General features: G+C 48.7%; 1 protein-coding gene across 3 annotated transcripts in view; it reads left to right on the forward strand.

Moving 5' to 3' along the window:
- The window catches only part of SCTR (secretin receptor), a 77,664-nt gene that overhangs the window by 54,784 nt on the left and 5,992 nt on the right, over positions 1–16,888 (forward strand). For 2 of the 3 annotated variants that reach the window (XR_015255164.1, XM_086718416.1), the window contains exons 6-11: positions 338–470; positions 2,535–2,688; positions 10,466–10,526; positions 10,843–10,912; positions 14,801–14,892; positions 16,336–16,462. Coding sequence is in view for 2 of the 3 variants with exons in the window: in XM_086718416.1 (XP_086574542.1) it covers positions 338–470; positions 2,535–2,688; positions 10,466–10,526; positions 10,843–10,912; positions 14,801–14,892; positions 16,336–16,462 (637 nt within the window). In the remaining variant the exon portion in view is untranslated. The remainder of the gene's footprint in view (positions 1–337; positions 471–2,534; positions 2,689–10,465; positions 10,527–10,842; positions 10,913–14,800; positions 14,893–16,335; positions 16,463–16,888) is intronic. The other variant, XM_086718417.1, reaches the window with a different exon arrangement.

Below are 16,888 nucleotides of genomic sequence, written 5' to 3' on the forward strand. Positions count from 1 at the left end.
CCATTAGATGCAATGAAAAGTCCTGGGGGGAATGGGGGGCGGGGGTTGTTCTCATAGGCTGGGCTTGGATCACATGCCCAACCTGAGCCAGGGGTGGAATACTGTGATTAGTCGAGTCTGTCAACAGGGTGGGAGGGTGGAGTTGCCCCCACCCAGAGCTGCAGTGGGTTCCCCATAAGAGAGCGTGGTTCTCGTACCAGAAGACGAGGAGCAAGCAACCGATGCTGACCCCTCCAGCAGAGAAGGAAACAAAGTCTCTGGAAGGTGAAAAGGCTTGCTCGAGGTTGTACAGCCCTTGTGGTTCTGGCCCCTATGGCCCTGCATTCTCTCCCTCCAGGAGGCTCCACTGCACCCGCAACTACATCCACATGCACCTGTTTGTGTCCTTCATCCTGCGTGCCCTGTCCAACTTCATCAAGGACGCGGTCCTCTTCTCTTCGGACGACGTCGCTCACTGTGATGCCCACAGGGTAACATGCCTGCGTGCCCTGGGGTGTGGCCAGGCCGGCCCGCTCTCCCCAGCCTGACTTTGGAGAGGGTGGTAGCCACTTTGCCTTTCCAGAAGGTCCCTGCGAGGCTGCACCCAATGCTTCGTAGAGGGCCCAGTACTGGAGCCGGGCCAGGAGGTTTGGGGAGAGTCCCATGTCTCCCCATGCAAGGTCTGGGTCATGTATGAGAGCAGTTTGTCAGGAAGCCCCTGGGGGCTGCCCTTCAGCTCCCAGCATCCAGGAGTGGATTAGCCACTGTGGCAATTAGATGTATAGCAAGGCTTGTCTTTTCCCTTCATCTGCAGAGTCCTAACGGTAGAGAGATGGTCAAGTTTAAAGAGGGTTGAGGTTGGTGGTAGAAAGAAAAGTATGAGCGTATGCCTATATGTCTGCACACACAGGTCTGCAGTACAACAATTGTTTTGCTAAGTCCAACACTTTTCTCCTTCTGAGTGCTTAGAGAGCCTTATTTCTTAGCAATATCTCTCTGTGTATCAGTTGAGACTCTCTTTCGCTGCATATAACAAAAAACTGCACATCAGTGGCTTAAACAGACAGGAGTTGTTTCCCACATAAGCAGTCCACAGATGGGCAATCTAGAGGTGGCACAGTGTCTCCATGATGCCATGGCGGGCCCAGTCATTTTCCCTCTTTCTGCTCTGCCATGTTTGATTCCATGCTTTACACCGCATGTTTACAAGACGGCTGCCACAACCCCAGGCTTCACATCCATGTTCCAGGCACAAAGAAAAAAAAAAGAGTCAAGATGAAACTTTTTTTTTTGTCTTTGGGCAGCTTTGCCTTTTTATGGTGGGAAAGAATCCTCACCCCAAGACACCCATCTACATCTCGTTGGCTAGAACCATGTCATGTGACCACACCTAACTGCAAAGGAGGCTGGGAGATTGAGGTTTTTTGTTTTTTTGTTTTTTTTTTACCATCATAGTCTCCACAGCAGAGGCAAACAAGAGAGAAAGGGATTGGAGGTTGAGATTGGTTCAGTCAACCTGCCTGTCACTTTCCCACCACTCACATCTGTAATTCCTTAAACTGAGCCGTCCCTGCAGGAGGGCCCTGTCCCTTAGGGAGATTGGCAGGCTGAAGTAAGAGTAACCAGTGTGGGAGTCAGAAGACTTAAATTCAGACCCTACCCTCTCACTGACCAGCACCGGGGAAGTCCAGCAATGCCCCGCAAGGAACCTTCTAGGGCTCTACTAAACATTAGACTCGCGAGCCAAGCATGGGAACCTCTGAGAAGCAGAGTCTGTGGGTGGCCGTAAGGCAGGAACCACAGCTGGCCGGCAGGACAGTACCAGGTGCCTCTCCTCTGTGGATGTGACCTCGAAGCAGTCCATGCAGCAGCCCTCGGGCCATTCCAGGAGCTGTCCTCTCCCCAGGGGACAGCTCAGTGAAAGGAAAGGGACCCTTGCAGCGTGGGAATGGTTTCCTTGCTGGCGCCCAAGTCCCATGCCCCACATCCCCCCAGGCATAGCTTCCAGTGATTCCGGCAAGAGACAAGCCTGTAATGTCACTGAATCAAGTGCCCCCATCCGGTATTTAGAGCTCTCCGGAACAGATGCAGAGTGCCAGTCAGGGGCCATTTTCACCGTCAGTGTTGCCTGCTAACGTAATTGGTACATCCCTTCAACCGTTTCTGGGGAAACAGCATGGAAAGGATTTTGTTAACCCTTTGCTCAGAAATCCCTTTCCTTCTCCAGGCTTCTTTTCTCACCTGCAAATGAGGAACTTGGCAGTCGGGCGACATCTGACACAGGTTTACAACTGGCAGCCAGTTCCAGAATTTGAATGTAGTTCCTGCTTCTGTGATGGCCCATTAACCTTTTTGACTGAGCTGGCTGGCATGTTGAGTTCCACCCTCTAGAGAACTCTGTGGGCCTGGTCTTCCGATAATGGAAGGCCACAGGGGAGGGCCATGAACCTCAGGGACTCGGTCTGCGGCATACCGTGTCACTTCCTTTGGGGGTGGCCACCAGAGGGAAGCCCATGGTTACCCAGCCTGGGGCTCACCTGCCTCTCTCTGTCCAGGTGGGCTGTAAGCTGGTCATGGCTTTCTTCCAGTACTGCATCATGGCCAACTATGCCTGGCTGCTGGTGGAAGGCCTCTACCTTCACACGCTCCTCGTCATCTCCTTCTTCTCAGAAAAGAAGTGCCTCCAGGGATTTGTTGCCCTCGGATGGGGTATGTTTCTCCGTAGGTATAATGGCTGTGTGTATGTGGGAAAGGGCACTGAGTCAGAGGATTTGGTTTTGAGTTCCAGCCCCACACTTAGTTAAGTTAGCTAACTTGTGTCATCTTAGGCAAGTTGCTGCTGCTTCTTTTTTTTTTTTTTTTAATGTTTATTTTTGAGAGAGAGAGAGAGAGAGCAGGGGAGGGGCAGAGAGAGAGGGAGAGAGAGAATCCCAAGCAGGCTCTGCACTGTCAGCACAGAGCCTTATGCGGGACTCGAACCCATGAACCATGAGATCATGACCTGAGCCGAAACCAAGAGTCGGCTGTTTAACCAACTGAGCCTTTCGGGCGCCCCTCGGCAAGTTGCTTCTTGTTTAACCCCCTGGCTTTGGTTTGTTTGTATGTCAAGTGGGAATTAACAGCTAAAATTTAGCCCCAATTTCTGCCATCCAAAGTCTCTTACAATGTGATACCCCCCCACCCTTGTTTCATCTTCCTTAGACATTTATTCATATATTTTCATTCTTGCTTCCTTTCTATATCAGGGTACTTTTGATTATAGAAAATCTGGCTTAGATCAGCTTTAAACATAAAAGAAATTAATTGGCTTATCTGTCTGAAAGTCCAGGGGTCACCAACTTCAGGTGAGGCTGGATCCAGCAGCTCAACAACATTTCTTCGTGTCTTTCCACTTTGCCTTCCGGAACATCACCTTTGTCATTAGGCTGGTGCTCCCAGCTTCTGGGCTACCAGCTTCCTTGTTACCTCTAAGGAGGGCAAAAGGCCGTGTCCCAGCATTCACAGCAAATACTCTGAGGTTCACCCTGATTGGACCGCTTTGTCTCATACACGTTCCCTGACCTGAGGAATACACTGATTGGCTTAAGCTACTCAAACCACATGGCTTCCCAAAGGAAATTCAGGATTCCTTTGTAGGAAGGAGATGACATAGTAGTAAGCCAACTCAGCCTCCATCGAATCTCTTCCCCCTTCCCTTTCTGACCAATGCAGATGATAACTCCCATTTCTTGAGCACTTACTATGAGCGCGGTACTTTACATGCATTATTTTATTGACACAACTTCCAGAAGCTTCTCAAAGAAACCTGGCTCAAGGACATGAGGTAATATCCTCAGCTCACACTGCAGACAAGGGCAAACCCAGGATTCAAACCAAAGCCTGTCTGTTTCCAGAACCCCTTAACTCCTATTCTGCCATTGATGGACATCTCTCCATCTGTCCATCCGTCTGTCCGTCTGTCCATCCATCCATCCATCCATCCACTCAACCATCCATCAACTGTTCATTTGATAAACATATGTAAGTTACCCACTGGGTTCTGGAAAGATCGCCAGATTCTTCTGAGTGCCTCACATGCTTACAAGGATAGTCATGTGTACCAGCCATTAATTTCATTTGTTTTCTTCTTGGTGCCTTTAATTAAGAAGTGCCCCTGCCAGGAATGCTGTCTTTTCTGCTTGTCTAAATCCTTACAGGCAGAGGCTCTATCTCCTCACATCAGGGAAGTCATCTGAGCTAGAACTGCTGAGCCCTCCTGTAGACTTTGGCAGCCTAATTAGCACATGACCTTTGGCCAGCGGGAGCTGTAGGGAGGACTCTGCAGATCTTTGGATTTCTGCATAGGCCAGTCGTCCCAGAGTGCTGGGGGACCAGGGACTTGCTTTATGCAGTTGACTGCCCCCCAAAAAGCACCCAGTTCAAAACCTAGTTCACTGACCTTGACGCCCAGATCTGCCATGACCTTGCCATATGAACATGGGCAGTTTCATCATCTATAATATCAGGATCATAATTTATTCAGCTTTCTTTGACCACTTCTTTGTGTTCAGAGGGGCTTCTAGAGATTACAAAACCCAAACCAAAAAAGTGCCATCATTCAGATAAGATCAGGCGTGTTCAGTGTGGTATGGCCGTAGACGAAAGTTCCATCATTCAACGGAGTCACAGTCTGGTGGGGAGATAAAATTGCATTGTCACATCTCCATCACAAGTTTTTAGAAAGCCCCCCTTTCTTCCTCAAATATTTACTGAGCATCTACAATATGCCAGACCCTGGGGGTGGAACAGCACATAAATCAGGGGTTCCTCCCCTCCCCGCCTCTCTGCCTGCACAGCCCTAAGGAGACCGTGAAGGGGCTCACGAAGGTCTAAAGTTCTCCAACTGGGAGAAGCCTTTCTCTTGCGAAAGCAGTGGCCCCTTCTCAATTTGTCCGCCAACTTGTCTCCCCAGAGATAGGTTGCTTAAATGAGTACACACGCGCTCACTGTAAGACTTTGCAAAGAAAAAAAAAATTAAGTAGAAAAAAACTTAACGTCGGTCCCATCTATTGAACACTTTGGAAGGGTTTCCTTCCAGACTATGTTTCCTCCTCCGTTTTTTTTCCCCCCACATTGTTGTGCTCATGCCGTATGGAGAATTTTGAATCCTGCTGCTTTCCACTAACATGTAAGTGTGCTCTGTATCCTTCCGCCTCTCCCGATAAACATTTTTAACTAGTCTATGGGTGTATTTAACCCAATACCTATCATGTGGGCATTTAGGTTGTTTCTGATTTCCACCATCATAGGTAACACAGTGATGAATACTTTTATGGGCAAAGCTTATTTCCATGTATAATATGGAATCCTAGAATTAGGATCACTGAATCAGAAGGAGTGAATGCTATTGAAGTTTTTGACTTATCCGACACTTTTACTTTTCGCAAGGTGGCTGGGGTGTCAGTCTGTGCCTGGAAAAGGGCCATACCTCTGGCTTTTATGGGGACGAACGAAGCTCCCACTCACTGAGCTGGTGGTTCTCCAAGTGGAACCAATATCAAGAGTCACATGGAGGGTGTGTCAAACCCAGCTGGCTGGACCCCACGTTCTGTGCCTCTGAGCCAGTTGGCCTTGCGTGTAGCCAGAGACTCTGGATTTCTAACGAGTCCCCGAATGACTCTGAAACTGCTAGTCTGGGGACCACACTACGAACCCTAAATCAAGGCATTATTGGTTCTCCCGCTTTCCACCAACTCTGTTGAAGATGGAAGGCAATGAACAGGAAGCCTTTCAGAACCCATGTTTTTGCCCAAAGCATTCAAAATTGAGGCAGGAATTTGTTTTAAATGTTTATTTATTTTTGAGAGAGAGAGAGTGCAAACGGGGAAGGGACAGAGAGAGAGGGAGACAGAGGATCTGAAGCAGATTCCATGCTGACAACACAGAGCCTGACGTGGGGCTCGCACCCACAATCGGCAAGATCATGGTCTGAGCTGAAGTCAGGGGCTCAACAGACTGAGCCACCCAGGCACCCGAAGGCAGGGAATTTTTTTTTAGTGTTATTTTTATTAAAGTCATGCACATACTTGGTTTAAGGAATTAAATAGGGTGAAAAAAAAAAGCAGTCTTCTGCCCCCACTTCTGCTCTGCAGAGGTAACACCCTCAAGATTCCTTAGCTGGTCCTTCTAATGTTCACTCTCATGTTTCTGAACAAGATTCTGCTGTTTCCTGATTTGTCCATCTGAGGCGTTACCGGTTGCCTCCTTAGGATGGAAGATAAGGATATAAAGTTCTCCATCCTACCATTAGTTTTTTAGTTTTTGGTTAAGTTCGAATCAATGTATATATCATGTCTGTGTAAGTGTTGTTTACTCTTGAGCCAAGTGATGTACAATGATTTTACTTCCAATGTTTAACCTTTTGTTTTTCATGGAGTCCCCTTTTTTTTTTAAGTTTATTTATTTATTTTTGACAGAGAGAGAGAGAGAGAGAGAGAGAGCGCGCATGAGCAGGGGAGGGACAAAGAGAGAGAGGGAGAGAATCCCCAGCAGACTTTGCATTGCCAGTGCAGGCCCCACATGGGACTCGAACTCACTAAACACGAGATTATTACCTAAGCCAAAACCAAGAGTCAGACGTTTTAACCGACTGAGCCACCCAGGCTCCCCTTCATGGAGTCACTTCTAATTGATTTATTTGTTTTGGGTTGCTGTCATTAATTCCCCTAAATTCTCCACCAGAACCTGAAAACCCTCTAATGCTATTTTCCAAATCAACCAATGCCAACAGGAAATCTATTAGTTCCTATTTGTTTGGCTTCTTCCTGCTGGATTCGTTTCCTAGGGGTTGCCTAACGAATTACCACAAACTTGGTGGCTTGAAACAATAGACATTTATTCTCTCGCAGTTCTGGGGGCCGGAAGTTCAAAATCAAGGTTCTGGCAGGGCTGATTCCTTCTGAAATGCTCCGTGCCTCTCTTCTGGCTTCCAGTTGTTGCTGGTAGTCCTTGGTGGTTTTTTGGCTGGTGGCTGCATCATTTGCAATTTCTGCCTCCATCTTTACGTGGCCTTCTTCCCTCGATGTGTCCTTTCCCTCTGTGTCTCTCATGACCTCCTTGTAAGGATGCCAGTCATATTATTAGGGGCCCAGTACAACTGGCATCCTTATACATGTGGCCTCTTCTTTTAAAAAAATTTTTTTTTTAAACATTTATTCATTTATGAGAGACAGAGTGAGACAGAGCATGAACAAGGGAAGAGCAGACAGGGGACACCGAATCCGAAGCGGGCTCCAGTCTCTGAGCTGTCAGCACAGAGCTCAACCCGGGGCTTGAACTCACAGACCACAAGATCATGACCTGAGCCACAGTCGGACGCTTAACCGACTGAGCCACCCAGGCACCCCATGTATGGCCTCTTCTTAACTGATTACACCTACGAAGACCTTATTTCCACATAAGGTCATCCTACAAAGTTCTGGGTAGTTATGAATTTGGGGAGGATGCTATTCAACCCAATAGACCCACCGGTGTTCTTAGAGCCTCTGCCCTCCTGCTTTATTTGGGCTGGTGGTTCTTTAGACTTGCTTAGTTCCCTCACTCTCATGCTGAGAATTTCCTTCATTTTCCTCAGCAAATCCTATTCCTTTATTTCTTGTCTCCTCCCCTTGGTTTGCTCCCTAGTTGTGTTGGGGCACATGTTCCAGTACCTAACAAAGAGTGCGTAGAAAGTCCATTTTTGCATTGCATATCTGAAAATACCTTTTTCAACGTTCACACCTAACTTGTGGTTTTCCCAGGCATAGAAATTAGGTTGAAAAATCATTTCCCCCCAGAATTTTGGAGGCCTTCTATTTGGGCAGCTGGGTATAGAATGTGCCGTATTATTCTGTTTCCTGAGCATTTTTACTCTTTGTAAGCTACAGAAGCCTCTCTCTGTCCCCCGTGTTTTGAAACGCCCTCGGGATGTGTCCCCACGAGAACTGCCTTCATCCTTTTTGCTGACATCCGGTGGTCCTTTCATCTGGAAACTCACATCCTTCATTTCCTGGACAATGTTCTTAACATCACCTATTTGATTCCTTTCCCTTTGGTTTTTATCCCCTCTTTCTGAAACTTTTAATCAAATGGCACACATCCTGAAACGGACCCCTGAGTTTCTCATTTCTTTCCTCCTGCTTTTCATTACATTCCTTTTGTGTTCTGCTTTCTGGGCGATTCTTGGTCTTTATCTTCCAACCCATCTGTGGGTTTTTTAAATCTCGGTTATCATGTATTCAATTTCTTTTTTTTAAATTTTTTTTTTCAACGTTTATTTATTTTTGGGACAGAGAGAGACAGAGCATGAACGGGGGAGGGGCAGAGAGAGAGAGGGAGACACAGAATCGGAAACAGGCTCCAGGCTCTGAGCCATCAGCCCAGAGCCCGACGCGGGGCTCGAACTCCCGGACCGCGAGATCGTGACCTGGCTGAAGTCGGACGCTTAACCGACAGCGCCACCCAGGTGCCCCTATGTATTCAATTTCTAAGCCCTCTTCCTTGTTCTTGGAATGCTCCCAGTTTTCAGCATCCTGTTTGGGTCCCGCAGAGGTGATCTTTCCTCTTATCTCTCTGATGATATTCCCTAGAGTTGTTTGTTCAAGTTCCTCCAGCAGCCTGCATGGTCTGTTTCCTCTGAGTTCCTTCTCTCTGATTGTTTTGGTCCTTGCCTTTGATGTAATCAGCTTTCCTCAGATGTTGGTGACCTTGACTGTTCGTGTTTAAGAATGAGTCACTTCAGGGACACCTGAGTGGTTTAGTTGGGTAAGCGTCTCAGGTCGTGATCTCAGGTCGTGATCTTACCGTTCATGAGTTTGAGCCCCCAGCGGGGCTCTGTGCTGACAGTGCAGAACCTGCTTGGGATTCTCTATGTCCCTCTCTCTCTGCCCCTCCCCTGCTTGCATTCTCTCTAAATAAATAAACAGATAGATAAATAAATAAATAAACAAACAAACAAACTTAAAAAAAAAAAAAAGAATGGGATGCCTGGGTGGTTCAGTCAGTGAAGCATCCAGCTTTGGCTCAGGTCATGATCTTGTAGTTCATGGGTTCCAGCCCCATGTTGGACTCTGTGCTGACAGCTCAGAGCCTGGAGCCTGCTTCAGATTCTGTGTCTCCCTCTCTCTGTGCCCTCCCCTGCTCGCCTTCTGTCTCTCTCAAAAATAAAAATAAACATTTAAAAAAAACACTAAAAAAAAAAAAAAAGAATGAGTCACTTCAGAGCTGACTGAAGGCCCTGTGTGCGGGGTGGGGGTGGGGGTGGGGGGTACGTACATGGTATGTCTCTCAGAGAGACTGGCCTGGAAGTGGCCGCTGTGTTGGGGGGTCCCCAGCATCACCATCTGTAGGCCCTTTGTCTGAGGCTGTTTGATTCCTCCAGAGAAAACTCCTTTGATCTCCTCCCTGGGGTAGAGGTGTGTGTGGAGGGCTGGAGCTGGGGTATAAACCTGGCTGCTGGAGGTCTGGAAGCCGCGCAGCTTGGGGACGTGGCTCTTGCCATTCAAGTGCAGACAAGCATGTCCATTAGAAATAGAATGAGCCAGGGCGCCTGGGTGGCTCAGTTGGTTAATCATCCGACTTCTGATCTCAGCTCAGGTCACGATCTCACAGATTGTGGGATCGAGCCTTGAGTCACAGAGCCCGCTTGGGATTCTCTCTCTGCCCCTCTGCCTCATTCTCCCTCAAAATAAATGAACTTAAAAAGAAATAGAATGGGCCACATATATAACTGAAAATTTTCTAGGGGTACCTGGGTGGCTCTGTTGGTTAAGTGTCCGTCTTGGCTCAGGTCATGATCTCGCGGGTTGGGAGTTCAAGCCCTGCATCGGGCTTCCCTGCTTGGGATTCTTTATCCCTCTCTCTCTGCCCCTCCTCCACTCTCTCTCTCTCAAAATAAACTTAAAAAAATAAATGCAAATTTCCAGTAGCCACAGTAAACCCAGTAAAAAGAAACAGGTGAAATTAATCTTAATAATATATTTCATTTAGCCCAGTGTAAAAATACTATTATTTCAACATACAATTAACATAAAAATTAACACACTTCACATTCTTTTATTCCTACAAATCTTCAAAATCCGGTGTCTTGCACTTACAGCACATCTCCCCCAGGACCAGCCACGTATCAGGTACTCACTCGCGACATGCGGCGAGTGGCCACTAACAGCACAGGTGTAGACCATCACTTCAGCCTTCTCTTCCGGGCAGAGGCCCTCCTGAGTCTGGCCCGGGCTCCCAGGAGCCCCAGAGCCCCTCGTGGCCTTCAGGATCCATCTGATGCCCAGGGCGTCCTCAGTTCCCAGGGCGTCCCTGCCACCCTTGAAGCAGGAGGCTACCCATTTGCACAGGATTTCCTAGGGGGTTCCGTGCACCTGTTCACTACCGGGCTGGGGTAACTGTCCTGTCCCTGTGCGGGTGTTGAAAACTGAGTCCCCTCTCTCCCGTCCCTCCCTTTGCTTTTATTCTTCAGGTTCCCCAGCTGTTTTTGTTGCTTTGTGGGCCATCAGCAGGCACTTTCTGGAAGATGTTGGGTAAGCTGCTTGAAGGAGAGGTAACAGGAGAGTATTTTATAGCATCCAGCTCTTCGAACAGGATGGACACTTGTTGGGAGCTATCTAGGAGAGGCCTGTTTTTCAAACTGGGGGCCACAGGCTAGTTCTCTGGAGGCATCGTCAGCCTCAGATGTGCTCTGAGCCAGAGGGGAGAGTCGTTTCTGATAGCACTGGGCACACAGCCGCAGTGCTCAGGGTCACCAGCATGGACCATTCATACGAAGGGCTCCTCAGAGGACTAGCCTTTCCAGGTCAGCTCAGCTCTCCACGCCTAACGGAGCCTGGCTGTCCACAGGTGCTGGGACATCAACGCCAACGAGTCCATCTGGTGGGTCATTCGAGGGCCTGTGATCCTCTCCATCCTGGTGAGTGGCCATCTTCCTGGGCTGGGCTCCAGTGGGAGAGAGGGCAACAGTGACTGGCCTGGACAAAAGGCCAAGAGACAGGGCTCCCTCCTGGTGTGGGGAGGGATCAACCACAGAACTTCCAGAGGTTGGCAGCCGCAGGAGGGTCTAGAAGCTCCGCCCTCCAGAGAATGGCGGATGGAAGTGGGAGGGGCAGTTAGGAGGTTACATAACTCCCTTTGGTCTGTGAGTAGCCACTGAAATGTGATTAGCCGAGCTCCTTGCCCTAACCTGGCTGGCTCTGTGCTGAAATCACCCCCCCCCCCCTTCAGATCTTTGGGTCCTGTCCTGATCTGTTTTCTAGGCATCCCCTTGTTACTGGGAAGAATCATTGAGCTGGGATCATAGGCAGGGAGCTGAGGAAAGCTGAGTGAGGCATGGTCTTGGGCCCTCAGGGTGCTGTTGGGAGGGGTGGGGAGGAGATACAAGAGTGACTTAGGGACAGGGAACTCAGAGGGTCTCAACTGGGATGCCCTTCAGAATCACCTGGGAGCTGTTTAACAATACTGATGGCCAGAGCACCCGGGTTCCTCAGTCGATGAGCATCCGACTCGATTTCAGCTCAGCTCATGATATCACGGTTTGTGAGTTGGAGCCCTACAGCAGGCTCTGCGCTGACAGGCGAAGCCTGCTTGGGATTGTCTCTCCCACTCTCTGTCCCTCTCTGCGTCTCTTTCTCAAAGTAAATCAATAAACATTTAAAAAAAAAAATACTGAGGACCAGAGATTCTGCTCTCGTTGTTCTGGGGAGTGGCCCGGACATCAATCTCTGGTTTACGTTCTCAGGTGCTTCTACTCTGCAGTCAGGGTTGGGAGCCCTGGAGCTGAGCCTGTGGGTGTGGATATGAAATAGGGGGACAGAGGACGGGGGACACCCTCGGGTTGTCTCCTGGATGGAATCAGCCCCTCAGCCGGGCGCAGGGTTCAGGGGGACCCCATGGCTACAGGACCAGTTGACAGGAAGTGCCCTTCATGGGCTCTCTGGGGCAGGGCAGGGGTGCCGCACAGGGCAGCAGCCCCTCCTCTTCCACTGGCTGGCTGGTGACCTTCTAGGGGCAGTTGGGGGAAGGGAGCCATCCTGCCATCCCATGACCTCCCTCCTTTTTTCTTTTTTAACATTAAAAAAATTTTTTTTGGAGGTGGGAGGAGGGGCAGAGAGAGGGGAACAGAGGATCCGAAGAGGGCTCTGTGCCGACAGGCTGACAGCAGTGAGCCCGATGCGGGGCTCGAACTCACAAACCATGAGATCCTGACTTGAGCTAAACTTGTAGGTGCAACTGACTAAGCCACCCAGGTGCCCCTTTTGAGCATTTTTTAAAAGCTTGTTTATTTATTTTGAGACAGAAAGTGAGTGCACATGCGTGAACGGGGAAGGGGCAGAGAGAGAAAGGGGGAGAGAAAGAATCTCAAGCAGGCTCCATGCTGTCAGCACAGAGCCCTACTCGGGGCTTGATCCCACGACTGGGAGATCATGACCCGAGCCAAAATAAGGAGTCGATGCCTAACTGACTGAGCCACATAGGTGTGCCCGCCCCCTTTTTCTAAATAATAGACTTCATGTAAAAAGAAAAGTTGGAAGATACAAAGTCTGTTTTTCAAAAGGGAATAAAATCACACATACTTTTAGCACCTAGATACACACAATGAATACACATGTGCTTTTCTTTCCTTTTTCTTTGAGGAAAAACATACTTTTTTCAAAATGCTTAATATAGTTTTGTATTCTAGTTTGGTTTTTCACTTAGCAAGAGATGTGAGGTGTCCCATGTCCTTTGAAATTATCTAACAAACCAATGTGTTATGACTGCATGATATTCCCACAGGAGGGCATTTCCTCATTCAGTTAGGCCAGTTTCCTTGCTATAATTCTGGGAATCTGACAGCCCAGCCCAGGAGAGCCCCAGCGGAGGGACAGTGGGCCCCAGCGTCCTGGCAGATTTCCTGGGACTGGGTCTGTGTAGCGATTGAATGTTTGCTGGATACTCCTGATGCAACATATCTCCCAACAAGGGCACCTGGATGGCTCGATTGGAAGAGCATGTGAATGGGGCACCTGAGTGGCTCAGTCAGTTAGGTGTCTGACTTCGGCTCAGGTCGTGATCTCACAGCTTGTGGGTTCGAGCTCCATGTCGGGCTCTGGGCTGACAGCTCAGACCCCGGAGCCTGCTTTGGATTCTGTGTCTCCCTCTCTGTCTCTGGCCCTCCCCACTCATGCTCAGTCTCTGTCTCTGTCTCTTTCAAAAATAACTCAACATAAAAAATAAAGAAAGAAAAATATAAAAGGTTTTATCTTAAAAAAAAAAAAAGAAAAAAGGAAGAGCTATGACTCTTGATCTCAGGGTCATGAGTTTGAGCCCCACATTGGGTGCAAAGACTAAGTAAGAACTTAAAAAAACAAAACGAAACAAAATAAAAACCTCCCAACCCAGTTGGTCACAGGGCCTGGAATTTCACTATTTGGGACTCATTCTTGGGATCTTAGAGATTTTTTTTTTTTTTTTTTTGCCTTCCAGTGCTCCCTATTAAATTGAATCCAACTCTAAGACAAAAAATAAATGGAAAAAAAAAGCTTTTATTCATATACACCATGCATAGCCAGCTCTAAGCGAGAGGCATAAACAAACAAGCTGAGAAGCATGTTCCTGAAGAAGCAGCTGGGCTAGGAGTCCTGACAGGCCTCTAATCCTTGTCTTGTGGCCAGCATTCCCAGGCCCCAGGCTGTTTGTGTGAACAATGAGGGTGCCCGGCTGGCCGAGCCCACTGATCCCTGCTTCTGTAAATGGTGCTGGAGCCCGTAGGTGGGTGAGAGAGGAGGAGAGGTACCCCCGTGTGGGCATCTTTATAACATTCTGGCACTGGGCTCCGGGAGGCAACACCAAAAGAAATAAACAAACTACATTCCTGTCCTTTAGGAAGTTGGGATTGGGACTGGCGGATATGTGGACACGCACAAGTTTGACAGACGCATGCGTTTGTCCTCTTTCAAACATTTCAAGTGCTTACACGGCGACATGATCCCTCACTGCAATATATCAGGAAAAGAGAGGTGATCAAGGGTGGCTTCCTGGAGTTGGTGATTGAACTGCAAAGTGAGGCTATAAGGCTCTGAGGCAGTGGTTCTCAAAGTATGGTCCCCAGGCCGGCAGCTTCACCATCACCTGGAAGCTTGTTAAAAGTGCAAATTCTTGGGACCCCACCCCCACCCCCCAGTCAATACCCTAAACCTTAAGAACCTCTGCTGGTGGGGCACCCGGGTGGCTCAGTTGTTAAGCATCTGCCTGTTGGTTTTGGCTGAGGTCATGATCTCAGGGCTCGTAAGTTCGAGCCCCACATCGGGCTCTGCACTGGCAGTGCAGAACCTGCTTGGGATTCTCTCTCGCCCCGTCTCTCTGCCCCTCCCCTGTTTGAGCTTTCTCTGTCTCTCAAAATAAATAAACATTAAAATGACAACAAAACCTCTGCTGGAAGAAAGCCGTGCTACTTAAAGTGTAGTCGAGGACCAGCTTTGACATCATCTGGAGCTTGATGGAAATACAGACTTCCAGGTCACCCGAAACCTGCATTTTAACAAGGTCCCCAGGGGTTTCAATGCACCCCCAGTGTGAATAATCCCTGATGGCAACTGAGCAGACCTCAGAGCTCCAGCAGCCAGGGGGTAGGAGCGGGTGCCGGGTCAGTCATCCTCTCCCATAGGTTTGCTCCACCAGGACTGTGGGGCAGGTGAGGGGAGGCACAGTGGTGCGATCTCGGGTGTGGCCTGCAGTGCCTTCTCTGCCCTCAGGTCCAGGGGTCAGGGGCCTGGAGGGGTGGCGATCACCTTCAGCCCCACCTCTGTCTTGTGTTTTACAGATTAATTTCATCCTTTTTATAAACATCCTAAGAATCCTGATGAGAAAACTGAGAACCCAAGAGACAAGAGGAAATGAAGCGAACCATTATAAGTAAGTGGAAGGCAAAGACAAGGCTTGCTCAGTCAGCACGTATTTCCTGAGCACCTATTGTTTACCCAACTGGACCTAGTTCCTGGGAGGTTACAAATGTAAATAGGAATGGGGGTGGGGTGGGGGGTGGGATGGGTCCTTTGTGCAGCCTGAGAATGCTGCCCCAGTGGTGGGAAGATAAGAAATCTCTCAGGATCCCAGGAAGCAGAGATTTGTGCTTGGGGCAACGCCAGGGACTCTCTTGATGGGTTTCGGGGACCCAGCTTCAGGGACATCGATATAGGTCTGTGTATTGTTCAAGGGAGAATGGCCTTCATCAGATTTTCAAGATATGTGATCCAGAAATACTCTGAAACCTTTAAGAAGTTGAAGGGAGATGCTGTACTAGTTTGCTAGGTCTACTATAACATAACCACACACTGGGTGGCTTAAAGAAGAGAAACTTACTGGCAGTTCTGGAGGCTGGAAACCCAAGGTCAAGGTGCCGGCAGGACTGGTTTCCTCTGAGGCCCCTCTCCTTGCCTTGTAGACGGCTGCCTTCTCCCTGGGTCCTTTTGTCTGTGCTCAGAGGTGTCTCTTCCTCTTCTTAAAAGGACGCCAGTTGATTGGACTAAGGTCCCATCCTAACGACCTCCTTTTAACTTAATCACCTCTTTTTAGGTCCTATCTGCAAGCAGAGATAGGTATTTCTGAGGTCCTGCAGTTAGGGCTTCAATTTATGAATTGGGGCTGGGGAGATGTAATTCAGCACAGAACAGTTAAAGACAAATCAGTGTCCAGCAAGGGCTTTCTCGCTGAGGTTCTGAGCTTTGAGAATCCGGCAGTGAGTTAGATTACTTGGTGACAGGTTCTCCAGGACATCTTTAGAGCAGTGGTGTCTAGAGTAAGCTGGAGCCGGGGATTCAGGATAAAGCTGCAAGATAGAATACAGGATGCCCAGTTCAGTGTGAATTTTGGATAAACAACAAATAGTGTTTTAGTTGCTTACTCAAAAAAATATGATCCTTTGCTTATCTGAAATTCAAATTGAACTGGGCATCCTGTATTTTTTATTTGCTAAATTTAGCAACCCTAATCTGGGAAGAAAAAAAAAAGCACATCTCCTTATAGGTATTTATTATTAAAAAAAAAAAAAGAATCCTGGCTTTGCGAATAATATGTTAAATAACACATGCACATCATTTATAAATAATAAAGTTGTTTGGGTGGGTTTGTGTCCAAATGTTATTTGCCGATAGGGGTGCGTAATCAGGTATTTTGGGGACTGGCCATGGGTGGTGGGTATGGGGGGGTTAGAAATTCTCTAGAATGAAAAGTCAAACCACAAAGGTTGGGGGGGGGGGCCTCCGCTGGCCTCCTGCAGTCAGGCAGGTTGGGTGTGTGGAGCTGTGCCCTGGGCGAAGGGGGCAGGACACCGCAGCGGGTCTGGGTCTGTGTCTGTAGGCGCCTGGCCAAGTCTACCCTCCTGCTGATCCCCCTCTTCGGAGTCCACTACATCATCTTCGCCTTCTCCCCAGAAGATGCCATGGAGGTCCAGCTGTTCTTTGAATTGGCCCTTGGCTCCTTCCAGGTAAGTTTCGCGGGACTGTGACTTTCGGGAGTTCTCTCTTTCCTTAAAGAGAAATGGAGACCACAGAGGCGGCAAGCCAGGTCTTCCCAGAAGGGTCCAGCAGGGGGTTTTGGGGTGCCTGGTTTGGCCGACATCCAAGAGAAGCTGGGCAGGACCTCACTGTGCTGTGGGACCCAAGTTCCCCACCAGTCAGATGGGGGTGGGAGGTAAAACTAAGGAGAGAGACTGACTCCAGGGAAGACGAAAGGGAAAAATAACCCCACATACTGCATTGCACACCTCTCCACAGTTTATAGGTAGTCAAAATAGCCTTAGTGCTGAGGGCTATGGCTGAGCCATCAAAAAGCAGGGCAGGAAGAGGAACATTGTGGGAATGAGGGAGAGGGCATCTGAAAGAGAATAACATCTTCGTCTTCATACTGGGAA

The sequence above is a fragment of the Puma concolor genome, chromosome C1, assembly GCF_028749965.1.
Source record: "Puma concolor isolate L17-30 chromosome C1, mPumCon1.1.hap2, whole genome shotgun sequence".
NCBI lineage: Eukaryota > Metazoa > Chordata > Mammalia > Carnivora > Felidae > Puma > Puma concolor.